The sequence below is a fragment of the Lygodium microphyllum genome, chromosome 6 (genome assembly GCF_053477565.2).
Source record: "Lygodium microphyllum isolate KBCC chromosome 6, Lygodium_microphyllum_v1.1.10, whole genome shotgun sequence".
NCBI classification, from domain to species: Eukaryota; Viridiplantae; Streptophyta; class Polypodiopsida; order Schizaeales; family Lygodiaceae; genus Lygodium; species Lygodium microphyllum.
This window is the reverse complement of record NC_141140.1, coordinates 140,288,441-140,309,968: the sequence shown is the minus strand read 5'-3', so window position 1 is coordinate 140,309,968 and position 21,528 is coordinate 140,288,441. Positions and strand designations below refer to the sequence as shown.

At 40.9% G+C, this 21,528-nt stretch overlaps 1 protein-coding gene across 1 annotated transcript in view; it reads right to left on the bottom strand.

Moving 5' to 3' along the window:
- Positions 1 to 577: 577 nt before the first annotated feature.
- LOC148035207 (Leucine-rich repeat protein kinase family protein) overlaps positions 578 to 21,528 on the bottom strand; it is a 35,433-nt gene continuing 14,482 nt past the window's right edge. The window contains exons 2-3 of the mRNA XM_087680170.1: positions 12,248 to 12,376; positions 578 to 1,978 (exon numbers count right to left, since the gene is read on the bottom strand). Coding sequence (XP_087536296.1) covers positions 1,330 to 1,978; positions 12,248 to 12,376 — 778 coding nt within the window. The 3' untranslated portion in view covers positions 578 to 1,329. The remainder of the gene's footprint in view (positions 1,979 to 12,247; positions 12,377 to 21,528) is intronic.

Genomic DNA, 21,528 nt, shown 5'->3' with positions numbered 1-21,528 from the left:
ACTTATTAACAACTATTCTCTCTAAAAACACACTAATTAATTCTCTCTTTTTTTCGTAAATAATTAATTTTCTCTCTCTCTCTCTCTCTCTCTCTCTCTCTCTCTCCGTCCGACCTGGCGACGGCCATGGCGGCGAGTCTAGCGGTGGACAGGGGGGGCAGGCATGGCGTTACCTAGTGGGTCTGACGGCGAGCTGTGTACCAATTGCCCCTCTCTCTCTCTCTCTCTCTGTGCCCCCGCCCCCGCCAATTATAGCCATTATACCCATCCAGTTAACGAGTGGGCATACTTGGAGTTAGAATTTTGACTGGAACAGGTGCTCAATGGTGCTGTATTCCCAACTTATAGCTTAAATAATTTAGAATAGATAGATATAGATAATACAGTAGTATAGATATAGATATAGATAGTGAGAAAAGAATATATATTCTAAAATTTAGATAAATACGAATGATAATACATTGAAGTGATTAGTACCCTTTTATTATGTGGCTTATTGTAGAAAGCCTAGACAGACAGACCTCTAGGCACAATTATTACCTTGCGGATGACATGCACATAAAATCATGATAACACCTCTGAGAATACAGGAAATCAACTAGCTCTTCAATCAATGTTAGATGTAAATCTTACCCAGAAAACCCCATACACGAACCCACAAAAATTCCCTGTCGGGTCTTTACAAGAAACTTTGCGCTGAGCTTAATACCTTTCTAGAAGAAACAAGTGAAGATTTCTGGATGACAATTTCTTTACAGTACTCAGATACAAAAGCTGTGTTCCTCGCACATGAATATATCTTGGATTTGGACCCCATCCCCAAACTATTGCTTGTTTGAAGAGAGCAGAATGCTACTTCTTTACATCAGATGTTTCACTTGTGCATAAGCAGAAGACCGTTTCCACTTTCCAGGTATCTTTACAAAGAGGCATTTGAAAAAATCCTGTCCTTTCAATGATGTAGCTTAGCACTCCCTACTCACACCCTCTTTCACTGGCAGGTGAAATTGCTCGAGACATGGTAAACAGCACACAGCCTTCGGAAAGAAGCCATGAGACCCAAAAGGCACTCTTCCCTGAGACCCATAAGACTCTTCCAGGAGAAAAAAATATGACAGCTGAAAAGAAGCCGCTTGAAAGCCCCTTTCCAGGCAGCTCAAATTGGCCGAGACAAGGCATTGAAAGAGCCATGAGCCCATAGCCCATGAAACACTCTTCCAAGAAAAAAATGAGAGCTGACAACCAGTCTCTCCAGTGCAAGCTGATTGGGGGGAGCAGGCCCTCAAATGGGGAGCCCGCCAATTCTTTATTGAAGAAAGAATGTGTTAACTATCCATCCTGTTTGTCGGAATTGGTGTTTGTAGGCGCCTGTAATACAGATTCATCCACTGGTTCAGGGAAGATCTCGCTTGATCCTGGTCTTCTCTGGGAGACTTCGCCTTGGCCACTCCCTTGTGATCCCCCGTTTGTAGGCTGTTTGGAGTTGGTCTTTTGAAGGTATTCCTCTCTCAGTGAACCAGGAATAACAACTGTTTCTGATGAGCTATGCCTCCAGCTGCCAAATAAAGCAGCATTCCATGAACCATGCGAAGACGTTCGTGACCTTGCAGAGCCGTTTGACGTATCCTCTCTCACAACCTTGAGAGGATTCTCCAATGCTTTCAATATATACCTCATTAGTGGTCGCTTGGAAGGCTTTGGATTAAGACAGGATTTAGCCACTATGGCCATTGCCCAGACCTCCTCCATGAGATCTTCATCAACAATCAGATTTGGATCCATGATCTTGCTAAGTGACTCTTTATCATATACATTGATGAATGTTAGGGCCCATTCAAGCCACGAATCTGAAGAAGGATCTGTAGAGCCACTTAATCCTAGCTTTCCAGAAACAAGTTCCAATAAAACTTTTCCAAAGCAGTACACGTCATAGGCACATGTTGGAGCAGCAGCACCTGCTTCACTATGTTCCGATGTCCTGGTCAAACAGACAACTATTGCAGTTAGATACACTTGTCTTGGTAGGAAGACACAATTCAATGGAAGCTGAAATGCTAAAACTTGAAGACAATCGCAAAAACTGCATGAACAATGCATGAATTGTTTGCATGAATTGTTTATCAGTAGCAACAGAACTTAGAACTGGTTCAAAAAAGAAATTTAGGAAGTAAAAGTCACACGTGTACAGTTCACCACCTTAGAACCATGATCCAAGAAATTGAGTGCGAATTTGCTTTGCCTCCTCTCAGGAAAGCAAGATCCAAAGAAGAAGAAGAAGAAGAAGAAAAACTAGCCTCTAAAGTATAAGTTAACCTCTGCAACAAAAAAGACAAAAGATGTCCAAAGAAGCTCCCTGTCTCCCTGTAATGTGCCCTCTCCAAGCTCCAGCTCCCAATCCCGAGTCACAGGACTTCTCCAATTTGACCAGTAGTACAGTGAGATCCTCCGGCATCAAGCTGGGACTGCAGTGCCCTTGAATGTGAAAGCACTGTACACCCACTCCTGGACAAAACCTGTTTAACTGAAATGGAAAATCTTGAGCATCAAAGTTCAAAGCACCTAACTACCAATCAACTTGGCTTTCCGGGGTTTGTTCAGTGAGTGCATGCGAAAGATCATGCAAAGCCGTATTTCCAAGGAGTGAGGGATAGTTATTGGCCATCTCTCGTCATGCTCTAGTGGAATAGCACATCAGCACCTGCAAATCAATTAGAATACCTATCAGACATAATAACCTTCGGCTGGGCAAGTAGCCCAATACGGCCATTAATTAGTGTGTCCCGGACAAGGGCAAGAAGTACCAAGGTCCGAAGCTCGGGGGATACCCTCAGATTTCTTGCTAAATTGGACAGGACTTGTCTATTTGGGAACACCGGTCAGGTGCACCATGAAAACAGGCCCTAGAGACCCGATTAGAAGGTGGGAAGAGGGTATATTTGGTTGGGAGGTGAGTAAGACAGACAAGAAATCTTCTTCTCTTCCTCACATTTGGTATCAGAGCCAGGTTTCAATCCTGGGAACTGTGGGTTATGGGCCCACCACGCTTCTGCTGCGCAACTCTGATTGATGGTATGGTACCTTTGCAAGAACAGGATTCAGTTGTTGACCATGGACCAGACAAGATACTAGATCCGAGAGAGAAACGGTTGCGTAATCGTACTCTCCATGAGTATCTAGTTGCCTGGAAGGGTCTACCAATTACTAATGCTTCATGGGAATCAAAAACTCTGATTTGACGACACTTCCCATCACTAATCATTGAGGACAATGATTTTTGAAAGGGGAAGAGAATGTCAGACATAATAGCCTTTGGCCGGGCAAGTAGCCCAAGACGGCCATTAATTAGTGTGTCCCAGACAAGGGCAAGAAGTTTCCTTTTTGGGATTGTTAGGATTCTATAGGAGATCTATGTACGCATACTCGTATAAAGCTGCTCCTATGACATATTTATTGCAAGATATGGTGCCCTATGTGTGGACATCAGTGCCACAAGAAAGTTTTGAGGCTATGAAACAAGCAGTTTCTACTGCCCCTGTTCTCAAGATAGTTGATCCTAAGAAACCATTTGTTTTAGAAACAAATGCAAGTAGCATCGTGATAGGTGCAGTCCTTAGCCAAGAAAGTTATTGCAAGATATGGTGCCCTATGTGTGGACATCAGTGCCACAAGAAAGTTTTGAGGCTATGAAACAAGCAGTTTCTACTGCCCTTGTTCTCAAGATAGTTGATCCTAAGAAACCATTTGTTTTAGAAACAAATGCAAGTAGCATTGTGATAGGTGCAGTCCTTAGCCAAGAAGGCAGGCCTATAGCTTTTGAAAGCAAGAAGCTTTCCCCAAGCCAACAAAATTGGCCAGTGCATGAACAAGAGCTTTATGCTATTGTTCATTGCCTTAAAGTTTGGCGGCACTATTTATATGGTGCAAATTTTAAAGTTTATACAGATCACCATACCCTTAATTATTTTTGTAGTCAACCAGATCTTCGAGGGCGCCAAGCTCGATAGGCTGAAATGATGCAAGAATTTCATGTGGAAATTCTACACAAGAAGAGTAAGGATAATGTTGTTGCTGATGCATTATCTCATATAATGTATCAAATGAGCTTTACAATTTTAGAAAGCTCTGCTTTAAGAAATAAAGAAAGCACAGTTGGAGAACTCTTATATGGCAAAAATTTATGCGGCCATAGAACAAGACTCTTTGATTAGAGATGGACCGAATACTTCTGCTTCATTACCTACTGTTATTTCTGATAAGGCAAGTTCATTTAAGAACTTTTCAAATGAGAATGGGTTTCTTAAATGAAAAGGCAAGATCTGTGTTCCTAGTGCACGGGAACTACGAAAGAAAGTTTTATTTGATAACCATGATGTGCCTTGTGCAGGACATCCTAGTATTGATAAGACCATACAGCTTGTTAGAAGGACATTTTGGTGGCCAAAGTTGACCGAGGATGTCTGCCAATATGTCCAACAATGCTTTCAATGTCAAGTTAATAAAGCAAAAAGGATGAAGCCACCAAGTCTACTAATGCCATTACAAATTCCACAATCTAATTAGAAAAGTATTTCCATGGATTTCATTATCGGCTTACCTAGAACCCAGAGACAAAAAGACACTATCCTAGTGATAGTGGATCACTTCAGTAAAATGACTCATTTTATAGCCACTCGCGAAAGTGTGGAAGCTCCACAAGTCGCAGATTTGTTTATTGATCATGTGTTTAGGTTGCATGGTCTACCTACATCCATTGTGTCTGATAGGAATGTCAGGTTTACTGGTCATTTTTTGTGTCATGTCTTTGGTCGTTTAAAAGTGTCTTTAAACATGTCAAGTGGTGATCACCTAGAAACAAATGGTCAAACAGAAAGAGTCAATCGGATACTAAAAGACATGCTGAGAGCATATGTATCTGATAAACAAACAGATTGGGATACGCATTTGTCTTTGTTAGAATTTGCGTATAACAACAGACGTCATAAGGCGACAAATTTGCCTCCTTTTGAAATAAATTATGGAATGAATCCAAGTTTTCCTAGTACAATAAGGTCAGATGAGAAATGCCCACAGCTGCGACAGAACTTCTTACTGACATACAGACTAATATTAAAATTGCTCAACCCAAGTTACAGCAAGCTGTTGATAGAGCTAAGCATTTTGCAGATAGGAAAAGGTCAAGTAGGATCTTTGAATTAGGAGAGAGAGCTTTTCTCCAAGTACCAGCCAAGTCGTCTAGTATATCAACTAGCAAATATCCAAAGTTATCTCCAAGATATTATGGACCGTGGAAAATTATTCAAAAGCAAAGTGATGTAGCTTACCGATTGGAACTTCCTCCTAGATGCCGTGTTCATCCAATGTTTCATGTTAGCAAATTAAGAAAGTATATCTCACGTGATGATAATCTAATTGATGGTATGGTACCTTTGCAGGAACAGGATTCAGTTGTTGACCATGGACCAGACAAGCTACTAGATTGGAGAGAGAAACAGTTGCGTAATCATACTCTCCACGAGTATCTAGTTGCCTAGAAGGGTCTACCAGTTACTAATGCTACATGGGAATCAGAAACTTTGATTCGACGACACTTCCCATCACTAATCATTGAGGACAATGATTTTTGAAAGGGGGAGAGAATGTCAAACATAATAACCTTCGGCCGGGCAAGTAGACCAAGACGGCCATTAATTAGTGTGTCTCGGACAAGGGCAAGAAGTGCAAAGGTCCGAAGCTCGGAGGATACCCTCAAATTTCTTGCTAAATTGGGCAAGACTTGTCTATTTGGGAAATCCGGTTGGGTGCACCATGAAAACAGGCCCTACAGACCCAATTAGAAGGTGGGAAGAGGGTATATTTGGTTGGGAGGTAAGTAAGACACACAGGAAATCTTCTTCTCTTTCTCACAATACCTCTTTTTGGTGACTGTAAAACGAATGTGCAAATAGGAGTTGAACCTTTTTCAAATTTATTGGCAGTAAAGCCCTTGCATTATACATGATGAACCACCCTAGTTGGAGTGAGCAGTAATCAAGATGGGGCAATCAGCATGAGTGTCCTAGTCTCAGCAAGTCATGATCTTCAAAGCCACTGCACACAATTTCATCAGCTTGTTTGTGTTTTGCTTCAATTGGCCTATGTTTCTCATTGCATGCTTGCTGGCAACAAGCTCAGCCTGAGTGATTCTCGGCCATAAAATGCATCCCTGTGCTGGTATCCATGGTTAACAGATAGTGGTGTGCTGCTAGATGGTTTTGCTTCAATTCTACTTACAGAGAACAGACCAAGTATCACATCAGGGTCTCACGAGGGACATCCAAGCCCAAAACCCACGAGATTTGTGCCAATTGATAAGTATGTCTGATGCCCAAAAAAATATGGTTAACAGATAGTGGGGTGTTGCTTGATGGTTTTGCTTCAATCCTGTTTAAATGGGACAGCCACATCAGAGTCTCAAAACCAAGAGAGATGTTCAAGCCCAAAACCTACAACACTTGTGTCAATCAATGAGTACATCTGATGCCAAATGAAATACCTCCAAGGCTGTAACACCTTCCTCTAAATACTCTCCCAAATCTGATGAATCGTTCAATTTGTATTGACTCCAACCATGTATTATCAGTCCACAGCCAAAATCCCATTCCAAAACCTATCCAATAATGTGAAACCAGTTGGAGTTTCAACTTCAATGGCGCCAGCTACTGATGTGGCTATCATATTAATTTGGGAGTCAGCTAAATTTACATCTGTCAACTCCTACTCTAAAATGGAAGTCCTAGGAGAGTTTTCTTTCAGAAGATCAAGTTTGCATGTTGCAGCACCACTCTTGACTGGCATGGCCTACATTTGGTGGAAAGGGTTTGGAATACGACCATGTTGCTCTGAGATTCAAGAGGTCCTTTTGCATGTTTTAGCCACAATATCTACTCGCCATTTGTATAAGAGAGATGATTAAAGCAACTAACACATCCTTATACACTTGTAAATGTTCCAAAGAGCAAGCTTGTAGCGCCATTTGGAATACAACCACTTTGCTCTGAGATTCAGATGGTCCTACTTTTGCATGTTTCAGCCACATTATCTCTTTGTCCTGTCTAAAAGCAAAATGAGCAAGCAACTAATATGTCCTTCACATCAAAACCCAAAGAAGATCAAACCTTATACATTTGTAAATGTTCCAAACATCAAATTTGCAGTGCCACATTTGATTATCCTAGCCCACACTCAATGGACAAGGGTTTTATTTAGAAAAGAGATGAAGCAACAGCTAGGACAGCCATCAAATAAAATCCCACAGCTTAACCTACATTTAATACTGTATGTAAGAGATGTGAATCATAGTTCTAAAGATGTTGGGACTGATTACAAACAAAGCAAACACCATTCTAATTCTTCTCGTTAGATCTTCCAACCAATCAGACTGCATTTCTGCAGTTGATCAAACAAATTGGTGTAGAGAATCAAGACATGGAGATCCCAGCAGTCCATCCAGCTGCCAATCCTACTTAAGTGATGCATTTACCACCATCAGTAAGCTGAAATTTCCCTCTAAAGCTAAAATGGCTCCTTGCATGGTTTTCAGTATACCATATTTGGCCAAAAAACTAAAGAATGTTTGGCCAAAAAATACTTGACATTTTCAGGGCCTTGCCATGCCTTTACTTTTGAGAACTTTCCTATCAATGTACTCAGAAAGGTTACAGACTGAACTGGCTGTCACTGACCTTAAATCAAAACAGTGGATGGGAAGGGGAGAGGAAGGTTGATGGGAGAGGGAAGATTGGTGATTCGTCACCTTTCTAGAAACTGCCTAAAAGAAGGGGGGAGCAGAAAAGGAAGTGGGGAGGGAAGGAGATTATTTAGTGGAGAATCAAGATCAATTATCTTCATTAGAAACTTCCTACAAGATGATTTAGTGGAGAATCAAGATCAACCTACCTTGTTAGGAACACGTACTACAGGATCCTTGCTAGGGCAGTTGGTGGCATTTTTGCAACTTTAATGCCTAACCTTATTCACTTAAATAGGTTTTGGATAGGAGAGGAGTATATACTATTTTCACATGCAAGAAGTCCATGGTTCTAGACTGATCTTTGAGGGACAATCTCCCTGCACTCCTGCTCAACTTTGAAAAGGTTTATGATAGAGTGGATTGGGTCATAAAGGGCATCATGTTACACATGGGATTTTTCAGAGACATAGTCGGATCATTGGCTTTGTTTTGTTTAGCACATAGCTAGGCTAGTTCAAAGAATATAGAGGCCCAAGATACAAGATCAGCCATGGGTGAGATAGGGATGCCCGTTCACACACCGTTTTCTTGTTGGTTGCAAAGGCTATGAGTTCCTTATTAAATGTTCGAATGATCAGAAGGACGTTGGCGTTTGCGGCAATGGTTAGATCATGTACATAAGGGCTATGACTGTGTCACTGCTTGATCCATTTAAAAAGGCAATCTAGTCTTAAGAAAAGAATGGGTTTTGTAAATGTCTCTTGCTTTCTTTTATTGAATCTTCAAGCACTCAGCTCATTGAAAGCGAATGGACTTTCATTTGATGCACTTGGTTCATGGAAAGCAAATGGACATTTTGATTGGCTTCTTTACATGCTCTTGTAGCAAAAGACCCTTTCTCATTGACACGCTAATATTTTCAAACTTTGAGAGTTGCTTACACCTAATATCAATTGCTCTTGAAGACTTTGAATGGCTAGAAGTATAGGAGCAAGTTGTGTGTATTGCTCCCAGCCCCTCTTGAAGACTTTGTAAAGCCTGAGGTACAATGATCTATTTTTCCATTCTAGTCTCGTTAAGCAAATAAATATGGTTTGTAGACTCGTCGTGTGATGGCATCAACTAAGGCACATAAATTCATGGCATGGTCTACATATAATGATGAATTATTTAAGCCATAGACACATTAAAGGAGATGCACATTGATTGATAGTTGGAGATGGGGAATCCTTCGCATCAAAGGAAAATAGTATTTCTGGCTCGCCCAAACAACCTTAGGATTCAGTAAAGTACTAGTAGATCTCACTATTACATACAGTGCTCAAGTCTAAGGCAAGCAATATGTACACACATAAATGCAATTTAGATACACTTGTGGAAGCCGTGGAAGATGAACTTTGACTAATATAGATTTTTCTTCACATTGGTGCACAAGGAGTTGGAGATCATTTTAGCAAGTGGAAGAGAAGGTTATAACTTTAAGAAACAAGGATTCCAAGAAAGTGTTCGACCAAGGGGTAGAGTGGAGCCTCAAATGACAAGTTAATTCCAAAGCATCTATCGTATAATGCAAATCAAACAACCAGGAGAAATACTTCTTTGACCATGGCATCTTGTCAATTGTAATAACCATTTGTTTTGGCCCAACCAGGCCATAGGTGATATGCATTATCTATGCTAACATACAATGTGAATCAAAATCACTTTTGAACACCAAAAACTCTTCAATAGTCAGCTCTCAAGCACTATTCTAGTATTTTTGGTTCTAACAAAGAAAAATGAATTGGAACAGAAGTAAGGGATGACTGCCAAAAGAGTCCTACTTTTGTGAGGAACACATCGAAAATACTCCTAACATTTAATTAAAATTTTCCAATACACACTCCAGTCCCCCCCCCCCCCCCCAAAAAAAAAAAGTAAAATTTGCCACAATTTCCCAAACACACCTAAAAACTTTCACAAAAAGTGCTAACAAAATATCTGATGATTTATGGACACAAATACTAGTCATCTCTCAAGATGGCTCAACTTCAAGGCTAAGAGGATACAGCTCAAAAGTGGGTGGAACTTTGGAAATAAGCTTGTAGAAAAGTCCCAATTAGTCGAACATTCAACTAGTCAAATCTAATTGACCTAGACCAACACCCTGTTTAATGCAAACTCTTCAACATCTTTAGTCTTCATCTCCTAAGTGGGGCCCTCACATCCACTAACGTTTTGAACAATATTGAGATCATGGTACATGACTTGAGACCATGAAGGTTTATGGTTCAAGGCTACTAGATGTTTGAAATTGCAGGCATATTCTGTTGCTAATCAGACTCTTCAACATCTTTAGTCTTCATCTCCTAAGTGGGGCCCTCACATCCACTGACATTTTGAACAATATTGAGATCATGGTACATGACTCGAAACCATGAAGGTTTATGGTTCAAGGCTACTAAATGTTTGAAATTGCAGACATATTCTTTTGCTAATCAACACCTTGTTTAATGCAAACTCTTCAACATCTTTAGTCTTTATCTCCTAAGTGGGGCCCTCACATCCACTGACGTTTTTGAACAATATTGAGATCATGGTACATGACTTGAGATCATGAAGGTTTATGGTTCAAGGCTACTAGATGTTTGAAAGTGCAGACATATTCTATTGCTAATCTCCAAAATAAGCACCACCATTGGAGGTGAGTTAATTGTGGCCGATTCTACCTGCATGGCTACCAAAATAATCTGCAAGCATTGCCCCATCAAGGCAACAAGGCTTTTGAGACTCCTTGGCCATTCATTAGAGGTGGAGTATGCCATCTTCGATTCATAACATAGTTTCATTTCATGTGCACATGGAACTATATAGAACAATCTGTACAACACAATTATACTAGTACAATTTATATTAGATCCAGACTAATTTTAGAGTGTTTGGGCACTTTAAGCCACCTTCTAAACAAAACTTCTCATGCATTTGCCACTACTCACCTTCTCCATCTCTTAAGCATTCACCTCTTTACTTTCTATCTCTACCCCTACCCATACCTTCACTTCATCTATCACTTCTTCAAGAAGAGTAGAATGTATGTTCCTAGTAATGATTAATTTATTAGGTCTTCTTGACAATTAGTTGAAAACCTATATTTTGTTCTCCAAACTGTGTATGTTCCATACTTAGTACATGTACAGAACACATCCCACATATTGTAATTGACTACCATGATTGCAAGTTCCTTATGTGGTGCCATTTGGAGTCAGCAACTGCAAAAAACAAATTTTGCATTTCCTTCTAGGCTTCCAACAACCCTCTATGAATAATACAAACAGCATGAACCCCCAGCACCAAAGTCTAGCAGCAGCCAAGAACACCTCTCGGCTGATTATAAGGTGACACTAACAAACCCTGCTTATTATCTACTATTTCTAGTGCAGGAAAGGACTGGGTTATTCCATGTACCAGCAAGAAACAAGTTTTTTGTTCACTTCTGAACCTCTAAAAACCCTCTATGAACAATACAAAAGGATCAAATCCCCTGAGCAGCGTCAGACTCTAATTTACAAGTTTAACAGCAACAATGAAGACTTTTGGGCTGGTTACTAGCAATTACAGCAGCAAAAGCACAGCCTACAGCAGGCAAGAACACAGCAAAGAGCCATGAATACAACTCATACAGCTTTGACAGCAGCTTGGGGAAAATTTTGAGACAGGCTCTGATAACAGATGGAACAGCCCGGCCTTCTTACAGAATCCAATAGCAGTGCAAATAACTTGAGGATGAAATGACTGAAACAACACGACAAGAGGAAGCCCAAACAACCAGCAATTGTGTATTAATAAACAAGGGGAGGACACATGGCAGTAGGATGTGAGAATAGCCATCAAAATATGATGATGTATGCCACTAATGCTGTCACACATAACCACTAAGCCCAAGTGAACTAGCCGACCTGTAATCAGCAAACTGGCCAAACAGAAAACGGTCCAACCTTGAAGCTGGCCTGATCAACACCACCACATGGCGGCCCTGCCCAGCCATCACCACTGCTCCACAGCCTCAAGCACCTACCAATGGGGATCCAGTTGCTGCTGTCTTCACTTCAAACTTTAGAACGCCTTGCTTTGATCAAGTGTGTATAGTTACCAACAGAAAAGCTCACAATCAAGCAAATAAGGACAAGCCTTGTTACACTGATACAACTATAAGATGATACTACTCAGATTTGTCTGACTCATAGATGTTTAATGTAACCAGCTGATAAAAAATGATGCATTTAACCGTCTTTTGTAGCTTCTTTAGAGAACATGCCAGGGAATTCTTGTAGAGAAGTTAAACTCAATGAACTATCTAGCTTATAAACAGTCCTTGCAAACAGAACAAAGCTACCCAAAAAATCAATCAATAAATCCACTTTGTGGTGAGAAAAACATTAGATCATGCTGAAGAAGTCAAACACAAAAACAATGAGGCCTTCAAGAAAATAAATGCTAGCCATAGAGGAACACATTCAAAAAGGAAACTTCAACACTTACTGTTGTCTACGCAGTATGCGGGAAAAAACTCCATGATGTGATTCTCCAACAGCAACACAGGCTTCTGTCAGGCTACCCAACCTAACCTCAAACTTGTCATCAAGAAGGATGCTGCTGGCTTGAACATCCCTGCAAGTGTTCTACTTTTAGTATTTTGTCAAACAAAAAACCTAAACTACAAATATGCATGGGAAAGCCAAACTCACAAAATGCCAAATCAGATTGATTGATGGGAGTTATGCAAACATATGCTAGGGTTTGCACTAAGAAAACACACAATGTACGAACACGACTAAAACACAATAACTCAGACAATTATGCAACAAACACAAACCCTAAACACAAAACTCAAAACTCAAACTCAAAATGCAAAAACACAAACACAAACAAAGAGAGAAGAGTAAATGAATGTAAGAGTGTATGGAATCCTGGAGGGCAAACTGGTGAGTAACGATGTCCACCAAATACAGATCCTGCGCGCTATAACCACCAATTAAAGCTGTAGGAGTGTGGAAAGTGTATGGCAGCACACTGGTCACCAAAGCGCAACAATTTGGTGGCTGCAAACTGGTGAACACAGCATTGTATAGCCAATCGAAAGCTGAAACCTGCCCACAGGAGCTGTAAACAGCAGGGCAACAGCTGGAGGAGGTGTGTCGGATGCAATACGGGCTGGACTGTCAAAAATGGCAGCAGTCTCATGTCCACACAAGAGGAAATCAACAGGGAGGCTAGCTGGAGCTGCGAATGCAAGCTCTTTGGGGCATTTGATGCAGTTGCCAGCAGCAGGAGCAGCCACCAGGCAGTAATGGACAGGCCGATGATGGCATGGCAGCAATCGTGGAAGGCTGGACAGCCACTAAGTACAAGATAATGGCTGAAATCTACATGTAGGATGGGGCTAAATGGTGGGTAGCCTGTCTATTTATAGATGCAAAAGGATCATCCCAATTTAGGGTTTTGCATGTGGGACACAAAAACTCTCTAGGACTACTCCCCCATTAATAAAATTATTGGCAATTTACATATTTTGGGGTCAATTTGTAATGCATTTTAGGCTCAACACTGTTAAAGTGAAGCAATGCAAAAGCATATGACCAAGACTAAGTGAACAGAGAGAGAAGAGAGAGAGAAAGAGACAATAGAACACAGAAAATCTGCAATGAAGGATTTTGAATAAGGAAGCAAATATGTACATGGGCACAAAGTGTATGTTTGCATGTCTCCACCTCAAAGATCTCATGGGCTGTGAACCTCGAGGAATATGCAGCAGTCTCCACGATCAGCAATCTGAAAACTTGTGATCAGAGTATATTAAAGTGTGCGGAGGCTGATCAGAATAAATAGCCCAAAAAGAAATGCTAAAAATAATGCAGGCCGGCTGCATTAAATGCAGCCAACTGCACAAAAACTGGCCAACTGCTCCTGTTGTGCCACGTGGCACCTGCGATGATTCCCCCCCATAGTACCCCGAAACCATGTTTCAGGGCTGCCCTTAATAGACCGGCAATTTCAGACCGAAACAAAAACAATGAAACGGTGTTTCGACATCCTGCGGTCCAAAACGGGCAGCAGGTTGTCTAGACAGAAAACAGCCTTCCTTTCGCATTTTCACATAGCATACTTCAGCGCGTTCATCTCGACCTTCCTGCACTCCAGCTTTCGAGTCTTCTCCTCCTCCTCCTCCTCCTCCTCCTCCTCTTCTTCTAAGTTCTTATTACTTATCCTCTTTCCAAATTCCAATTTCCCATTACCTAATCATGGCGCCGGATCCATATTGGAGGCTTTTCACTCCAACCAAGGGGTATGAGGGCTCTGACAAATCAAAGAAGTGGTAGTGCAACCATTGTGGATTGGAGAAATCGGGGAGTGTAACGCACATGAAAGACCACGTGGCATGCGTTCCCAACAAAGACATCCGGCCTTGCATATATGTGCTGACAGAAGTAACAGTAAGTCTCCATCTTTGGTGCCGAAAGCGTATGGGTATTGAGCTAGAAGAGGATGAATCCTCTCATCCAACTCCACATCAAGCTAATGAAGCACGAGGGGAATAAGGAGAGGCTAGTGGACCTAGTGGCGCTAACCAAATTGGAGGTGCTAGTGGCCCATCAAAAAGAACTGCATCCATATCCATATCGAGTCCACGTGCAAAAAGGACCTCGTTGCCATCTTCCAGTGGTAGTGGGCAAAAGGGCCCCTTGCATGGTGCAAGTGTCCATGTAGGACTTTAGAGGCAAGCAATTGTGAAGGCAGCTAGGAAACTCACACGCTAAATTCGATGTGCTATCCCTTTCAATACGGCCACTACACATCAATGGAAAAAAACAACCAGAGCAATAAGAGCATAGGGTGTGAGTGGAAAGGCCCATCTGTGGATGCATTACGCACACCGAGCTTCGAAAGGAGAAAGCATCCATAGATGCTCAACTGAAGCCCTTGAAAGAGACATGGGAGAAATATGAATGCACAATATTATGTGATGGATGGTCGGATATGTGCCGAAAGAATGTTTACAATGGTTTGGTGTCTTCATGCAAAGGCACCGTGTTCATTTAGGCATCGATGCCTCTGCCTCAGGTCTTACCATCATAGAAGCTTTCATTTGGAAGCACATGTGATAGGTCATCATGGATGTAGAAGTCCAAAATGTGGTGTAAGTGGTAACAAATAATGAAAGTAATCGTGTGTCTATGAGACATATGCTTGAGAAGGAGTTTCTTAGCATAGTATAGACTCCATCATAGAAGCTTTCATTTGGGAGCATATGCGATAGGTCATCACGAATGTAAAAGTCCAAAATGTGGTGTAAGTGGTGACAAATAATGGAAGCAATTGTCAGTCTATATACATATGCTTGAGGAGGAGTTTCCTAGGATAGTATGGACTCCATCCCATTACCTTGACTTGCTTATTGAAGATGTTGAACAAATATCTTAGGTAGATGACATTTTCAAGACAGCAACAACCATGGTAAGATTTGTGAAAAAGAGGCCATCTATCACAAGCATATTTCGAGCCAATAGCACAATTGAGCTATTAAGCCCTCTACCACTAGATTTGCTTATTTGTTTATTGTATTAGAGAGGTTGATGCAAGTCCGTCCAAATTTGATATGGATCATTGCATACTAGCAATGGCTCACATGGAGTGAGAGAGTCTCTCCAAAGGCTCTTGCTTTTAGGCACAATATTTTAAATGAGAGTTGGTGCATTGAGACAGATACATTGGTGAAAAGTCTATCCTATTTACACTGTTGCGCACTACTGATATGGAAGGGAATACTTTGTGTCTTATATATGAGTATATGGATAAAATTAACGAGGTCTTGCTTTGCAACAACTTTTTGCCTCGAGACAAGTAAGTTCTTGTTTAACTTTTACACACGTAATTATTTAGTGTTACCGACTTCTTGATGATTGATCATTATCCTACTTAGAATTTTTTAACTTATTTTATCTATGATTCATCATCATTCACTCTGAAGGGTTGATGAGATTTGTGCAATGTGAAATGCACAATGGGATTGTTTCCATAAAGCAATCCATGTTGTCGCACATATCTTGCATCCCCTTAGGCGCAACAAGTTGTACACTATCGAGGAGTTAGAGAAGGATTGCATGGAGTACATGAGATACCTCACTGGGGATGATATAGATATAATGAGAGAGTAGAGAATGATTTGTTGGTACTTCCGCAATCATTCTCTTCATTTTGGCCGACCCATAAGCTAAGCTTTAAGAGAGACAACTTCAATCTATTTCTTGGTAGGAAAAATATAGCAATTATGCTTCTACTTTGATATATCATTGGTAACTTTTATATTTTGAATCTTGATAATCTAATGCATTATGTAACCTAAGTAACAGCTTCTATAATCTATTGCCCACTTAATTGTTGAGTTTGTGACTTATCTATTAGACATTGTCAATTACTTAACCTCAATCTCTTACATTTAAAAAGAAACGTATTGTCATTCGTATCCTCTCGCAAGATTGTAATTCAAGGCCTACTGAGAGGAAAACTAGATCACATGGGCTCTCTTTTACACCAATAAGAGAAACAAGCTCACAACTACCTAGCTGGAGCATTGAGTATTTTGCCATTGCAATCTCCAGCTTCTTGAGAGAACTGCTCTATCCCCTAAGCCTTCACAAGTAAATTGGCAATAATTAATATTATGTATAATTAACGTTTTAACCTTGACACTTGACATTGTTTGGAAGTTGGATTGTAAATTGTGATATATATGAATGTTGAACATGTTAAATCTTCTCTCATATCTTTGTCTTGTTCACCTTTATAAGTGAATGTTGACAAGATTGATATAAGTGAATGTTGACAAGATTGATATAGAAAAGGTAGGACGGGTTGTGAACCTCAAAGTATATGCAACAATCTCTACGATTAGCAATCTAGAAACATGTGATTAGAGTATATGAAAGTGTGTGGAGGCTAGTCAAAGTAAATAGCCCAAAAATAAATGCTAAAAATAACGCAGATCGGTTGTCGTTGCCACGTGTCCTCCCTGTTGCGACTGCACAAAAATCTGCCAAGTGGATATCCTGCTTGCTTCACTACACAAGACTGCTCTTGAATGCTTGTCTGACAAGAAATACATATGTACACAGCCTATCTGATGAATGTATGTCCAAGGGATGACAATCTCTAATAAACACCCACTCTCAAGCCCAAAACTGAAACCAAAAAAAGACTATCATTTTTTACCAAGGCATCCCACCCCAAAGCAACCAGGGCATTAAACAAAAAATCCACATCAACTACCCAAAGGCCTACCAAGACTACAAAGATGTGGCAGCAGGTCGATCACCAAAACGCAACAATCCGGAGGCTGCAAACTGGTAAATGCAGCCGTGTACCACTGATTAGAGGCTGAAAACTGCACACGAGCTGTACACAGCAGGATGACAGCTATAGCAGGTGTTTCAAATGCAGTACAAGCTTGAAACTGTCAAAAACAGCAACAATCTGATGCCCACGCAGGAAGAAATCAGCAAGGTGGCCAGCTGCATCTGCAAACACAAGCTGTTTGGGGCATTTGATGCAGTCGCCAACAGCAAGAGCAATTGCCAAGTAGCAATGGACAGGTTGATGATGACATGGCCGCAGTTGTGAAGGCTGGGTAGCCATTGAACAAAGGCTGATGGCTGAAATTTGCACATAGGAGTGAGAAACCTGCACAAAAGGATGGGGCTGAATGGTGGGCAGCCAATCTATCTCCCCAATTAGGGTTTTGCATGTGGGACACAAAAACTATAGTTCATTAAGTTCCAATAATCTCAACACAAGGTCAAAAGAATAAATGGCCTTTTAACTCCTTGAAAGCTTGCCATTATCTCTCATCTGTGTTCACTAAAACTCCTATAATAATTAACTCATCTATTTGTGGCAAGAAAAACTTGTTTTTGACGAAGAGCTTGGCGAATGCCATGTGCAAGAACAAGCTTCGTATGCACAACAAGACTAGAGCATCAAACAAGCTCCAAATGACCCAAATCAATCCTTGCTACAATAGGTCCTCAACCTTTGCTCAAAGCTCCTAAATCTCATTGCTCGTTTAGTAGGTTGCCTTCAAGCGAGGTTTCGCTTGTGACTCCTAAAACTAGCTCTTGATCCTTAAGTCCTCTGATTGAGATGGGAAAACTCCCAAGTAATTCAACCAAGAAGAGAGAGTTAAACTCTCACGACTCCTAAAACTCTTGAGGTAATTCGACAAAGAAGAGAGAATTAAATTCTCATGGCAAGCCCATCCTATCCACACTCCTTGCTAAGAAGAAGAAGAAGAAGAAGAATCCTTAAGCTTCACATACATGTACTAGTATGAGGACAAGTGTAAGTAATGATACATGAAGCCCGTGTAATGACAAAACCATGGCTATGCTAAAATCGTGTCCACATTAAGGAGACCGACCAATTACAAATACTCATAGAATTTCAAGCCATGAAGTCTTCTATTTGAATGGTCGCATCCTCTACTTGCTCCTATAAGTCATGTTCATTAACTTCTACCTATCACACTAGTGAGTATCATTTGGAGATGGTACTTCCCAACAAACCTATCCTAAGTAAACTTGCCATACATTCCACCATCCACCAAGCAAGGATCACGATCCTGCAACCACCACATGCACAAACACAAGAGCATGAGTCATAATGCCCAAAGGCACACAAATCCACATCCTCTAAGGACAATAGCATCAGAATAGAAGCCATGAAGAACAAAGTTGAAGCCTCCTTTCCTTCACAACCTTGTCTCCTACCTTGCAAGACTTGTCTTTTGAGTCAACTTCTATCCATTCTTATTGATATATCTCACTTGTTTACATGTGAAACATTTGTTTTTCTCTTCTAGCTTTATCTAATCCTCTCAAGCAGCTAAGATCTTGGAAGCATCTCCCCTATTACTCATGGACTTGCCCTTCTCTTTAGTTTTTAAAAGCAATTGACTAATTGTTTCTCTTGCTCTTGGTTGACTAATTGTTTTTAAAAGCAGTAGACTGACTAGACTTGTTGCACCTCTTCTACTTCTCATAGCTGAGAGCAAACTTCATGGCGCACTCCAAAGAATGCAAACTTTGTGCCTCCACATCAATTAAGATGGTGATATGCCCACTACATACAAACTTACAAATAATCTCATCATCAAAGAGAAAAACGGGATACTTATATGGTGAAGCGAATTTAAGTCTCCACATTCTCCTCTTGCTTTTGCCTAGAAGATTCCCCCTCTTTCCTTTGTTTCAACATGTAGTCCATCATAGTGAAGTTTTGAAGAATGGGCAAATGCATCTCAACCAAGTGCTCATTTTATGAGACTTGAATAACAACTCCCACCACACAACCACTCCAACTTGAAAGACACTTGTATGCATGATGAACTTTAAAACGCTCCATGTGCCACATAAAAGAAAGGATACTATGGCCTTCTTAAACAAAGTGTAGACAATCATGTTGTCCTACTTGCCATTGGACTTTCAAATGGTCAATTTCTTCATTATCACTATTGTTTTCTCAATGAAAGAGATTTGGAGCCCTGTTGAGTAGTAAGGTACCCATTATAGATGGGCGTTGAGGAATCAATCCCCTCCCCCCAAAAAAAGAGCCAAGTTAGCTATAAAAACCATACAAGAGGACACTTGGTGCAGCCCGAACCACCTAGAGGGAAAGAAGTGAAGAAAATGAGGAAAGCTAAAATATGAGAAGGTTTATGCAAGTGCACCAACTCACCATCAGTTGGTCTAGCATGCTCATTTGATGGCAAAGAAACAACCCAAGTATTAGATCTCTCATTATTGGGAGGCTTGGTGTTGAGCCTAGTTGTTACATTAATAAATGTAACTTATTGGGAAACAAGCGTGAGAGATGACCGTCCGGGGGCCCTGGGCGCCCGTACAGGGTTAAGGGAAGCTTAAGAAGTAAGTGAGTCATAAAAATAGTAGAACTCACTAGGTAATGACAGCTGGCAGGGGGAGTCACAACGAGGTTCCACTCCAGCATCTTCCTGAGCATGGTTGGGTGGAGAGAGAAATTTTTATTGAGCTCGTCTCCCTAGAGCTGAGTGGGGGCATCGGTAAAAGACAAAAAGACAGTCCCATATGTAATACTGGTATCAGAGCGACTTTGATCACGTCATGTGTTGGCGACTGTAGTCGAGCCACGCCAAGCGCCACTTCCCGAGTTGGCGACTATAGTCGGACCACACCAATCAAACCGTTGATGCTATGCCACTTTCAAGTCGGGCCACATTCCGCCGAAACGATCATGTTCCGCCGAAACGATTATGCCCATTTCTAGCCGTTTCGGCCACGTCCTACGTCAATACGGGCCACATTAATTATAACTCTGGCCACGGTCTTGTTCCCATGCGACCTGGTTGTGGTGCTAACCCAGCACTCCTACCGACAGGCTTTGTTCCCACGCGACCTGCACACAACCACTACAGATCGGAGGAAAGTCGCACTATTTCTCACGTTCTTTCTACCACTGAGCTTTAAAGGCCGTCGACATCTGTCCTACCTTTGTAATCAGGGAAGTACCCCACCTTTGTCTGCAAATTTCTTATATTTTCTTTCCAATTCCAGTGTATTAATGGGGGAAAAAGAGAGAGAGGGGGCAACGGAAGGCTCTAGTTCCGGGGACCACCCTATGGTGGATCCCCATGAAACTGAAATGCAAGAAGAACACTGGGAAGAATTTTTTGCTACACGAGAACAATTTGATGATCTAATGGCTCGTATGCAAGCACACGGGATTCAAATGGAGTTGCTAACTCAAGCACTCATCACCGAAATAAAATCTTAATTAGCTTTATTACTAGAAAGGGATAAAGGTAAGGTAGAGACCTCAAATATTCCATCTTCATCAAAAGATGTAGATGTGACTATGCGAGATCCTAGGGAACCCCGCCAAAAGCTGAGGGATAACCCAGTGTTAAAATATATGAAACCCCCTTAGTTTCATGCGGAGGAAAAAGATAGAAATAAAGATACTATCTTTAACTTTCTCCAAAAATGGAAAATTTTACACAAAATTAAGAATACTCCACCACATCTCCAAGCATTGGAGGCCAGTCTAACCTTGGGGCCAAAAGCATATAAATGGTGGAGAACTTTAAAGGAGGCAAATAAAATACTTGAAACTTGGGCTCAATTTGAATCGGTCTTTTTGAAAGAATTCCTTTCTGAAAATGAAATGGAAAGAAATTGGGAAGATTGGGATTTTGTCAGACAAAAGGCAAGACCTTTGCTTACATATCTCGAGGAGTATCGTGAGATAATCCCCAAATTGGAAGGAATAGATGAATTTCAAAAGACAAGAGGATTCATAAGGGGACTAGATAAGGCCTGTAAAAAGGAAGTGAAAAGGAGTTCACCCAAGACGCTTGAAGAGGCAATTAAATTTGCATTAATCAATGAAAATAATATGCGTCCAGGTGCACTCACTAGTCTCATTGATAAGGAGCCCAAAACTAAAGAATTTGAGACCTCAAAATTTGTAGGCAAATCCAAAAGGAAAATGTCATTCCTTAAGGGTGAAAAACAACCCTTTGAAAAGAAACAATATGTATGGCCGAAGCTAAGTCAAGTTGACTTTGATAAGGCCAAAAAAAAAAGGTTGTGTTTCAATTGCCGGGAAGATAAAGGAAAGGATAAGAACAAGGGCAAGGGAAAAGAGAAACAAATCCATGTAGTGCAGACCCTAGAATTAAAGGGGCATGAAAAGTATAAATATTTAGAGATCTTGCACAAGGATGTACAACA